This window comes from Monoraphidium neglectum (assembly GCF_000611645.1).
Source record: "Monoraphidium neglectum strain SAG 48.87 unplaced genomic scaffold scaffold05090, whole genome shotgun sequence".
NCBI lineage: Eukaryota > Viridiplantae > Chlorophyta > Chlorophyceae > Sphaeropleales > Selenastraceae > Monoraphidium > Monoraphidium neglectum.
Window position 1 is genome coordinate 100 of NW_014008540.1, and position 549 is coordinate 648.

A 549-nucleotide genomic window follows, 5' to 3' on the forward strand; every position below is an offset into this window, starting at 1 on the left:
GGCCGTAGATCTTCAGCAGGCGCCCGTTGGAGGGATAGCGCTCCAGGACCCTGGTTTGGTGGGTGGCGTGTGAGGGGGGGGGCAGGGTGTAGGCAGAGGGTGGGCAGAGGCTGGGCAGGGGCAGGAGGCAAGTCAGGTGGGAGGCACGTGCGTGCGTGCGTGTTTAGAGGACGCTTGGCGCATGTGCTATGTTGCATGTGCATTTTGCCTGCGAACATGGCTTCAACCCTAAATTGTTCAGCAGCGTCGACACACTCAGCGTGTATGCCATAACACCAGGGAATACCAGACCCCTTGCCTCCTCAATCGCCCTAACCCCCCTTGGTGGGCCTACCTGCGGTATATCTGCGCAGCCTGCTTCTCTGCCTGGCTCATGACGGCAAAGCTGGTCTGGAGGCTCTTGAACGCGACAGTGTCGTGGAGCAACGCCTGCCAGAACACGCGCTGGGCGTTCAGGGCCAGGCGGTGCGCCCTCACACACGCGCGGTAGTTGCTGCGGGTAGGGGGCAGGGGGGGGGATCACATGCTCTCATGTGCCTGCCCTTGTAC

The 549-nt window shown here is 62.5% G+C and overlaps 1 protein-coding gene across 1 annotated transcript in view; it reads right to left on the bottom strand.

The window, feature by feature from the left end:
* Window positions 1–330: 330 nt before the first annotated feature.
* MNEG_15169 (hypothetical protein) overlaps window positions 331–549 on the bottom strand; it is a gene marked incomplete at both ends in the record, with an annotated part of 3,457 nt that continues 3,238 nt past the window's right edge. Inside the window, one exon of the mRNA XM_014036360.1 lies at window positions 331–444. Coding sequence (XP_013891814.1) covers window positions 331–444 — 114 coding nt within the window. The remainder of the gene's footprint in view (window positions 445–549) is intronic.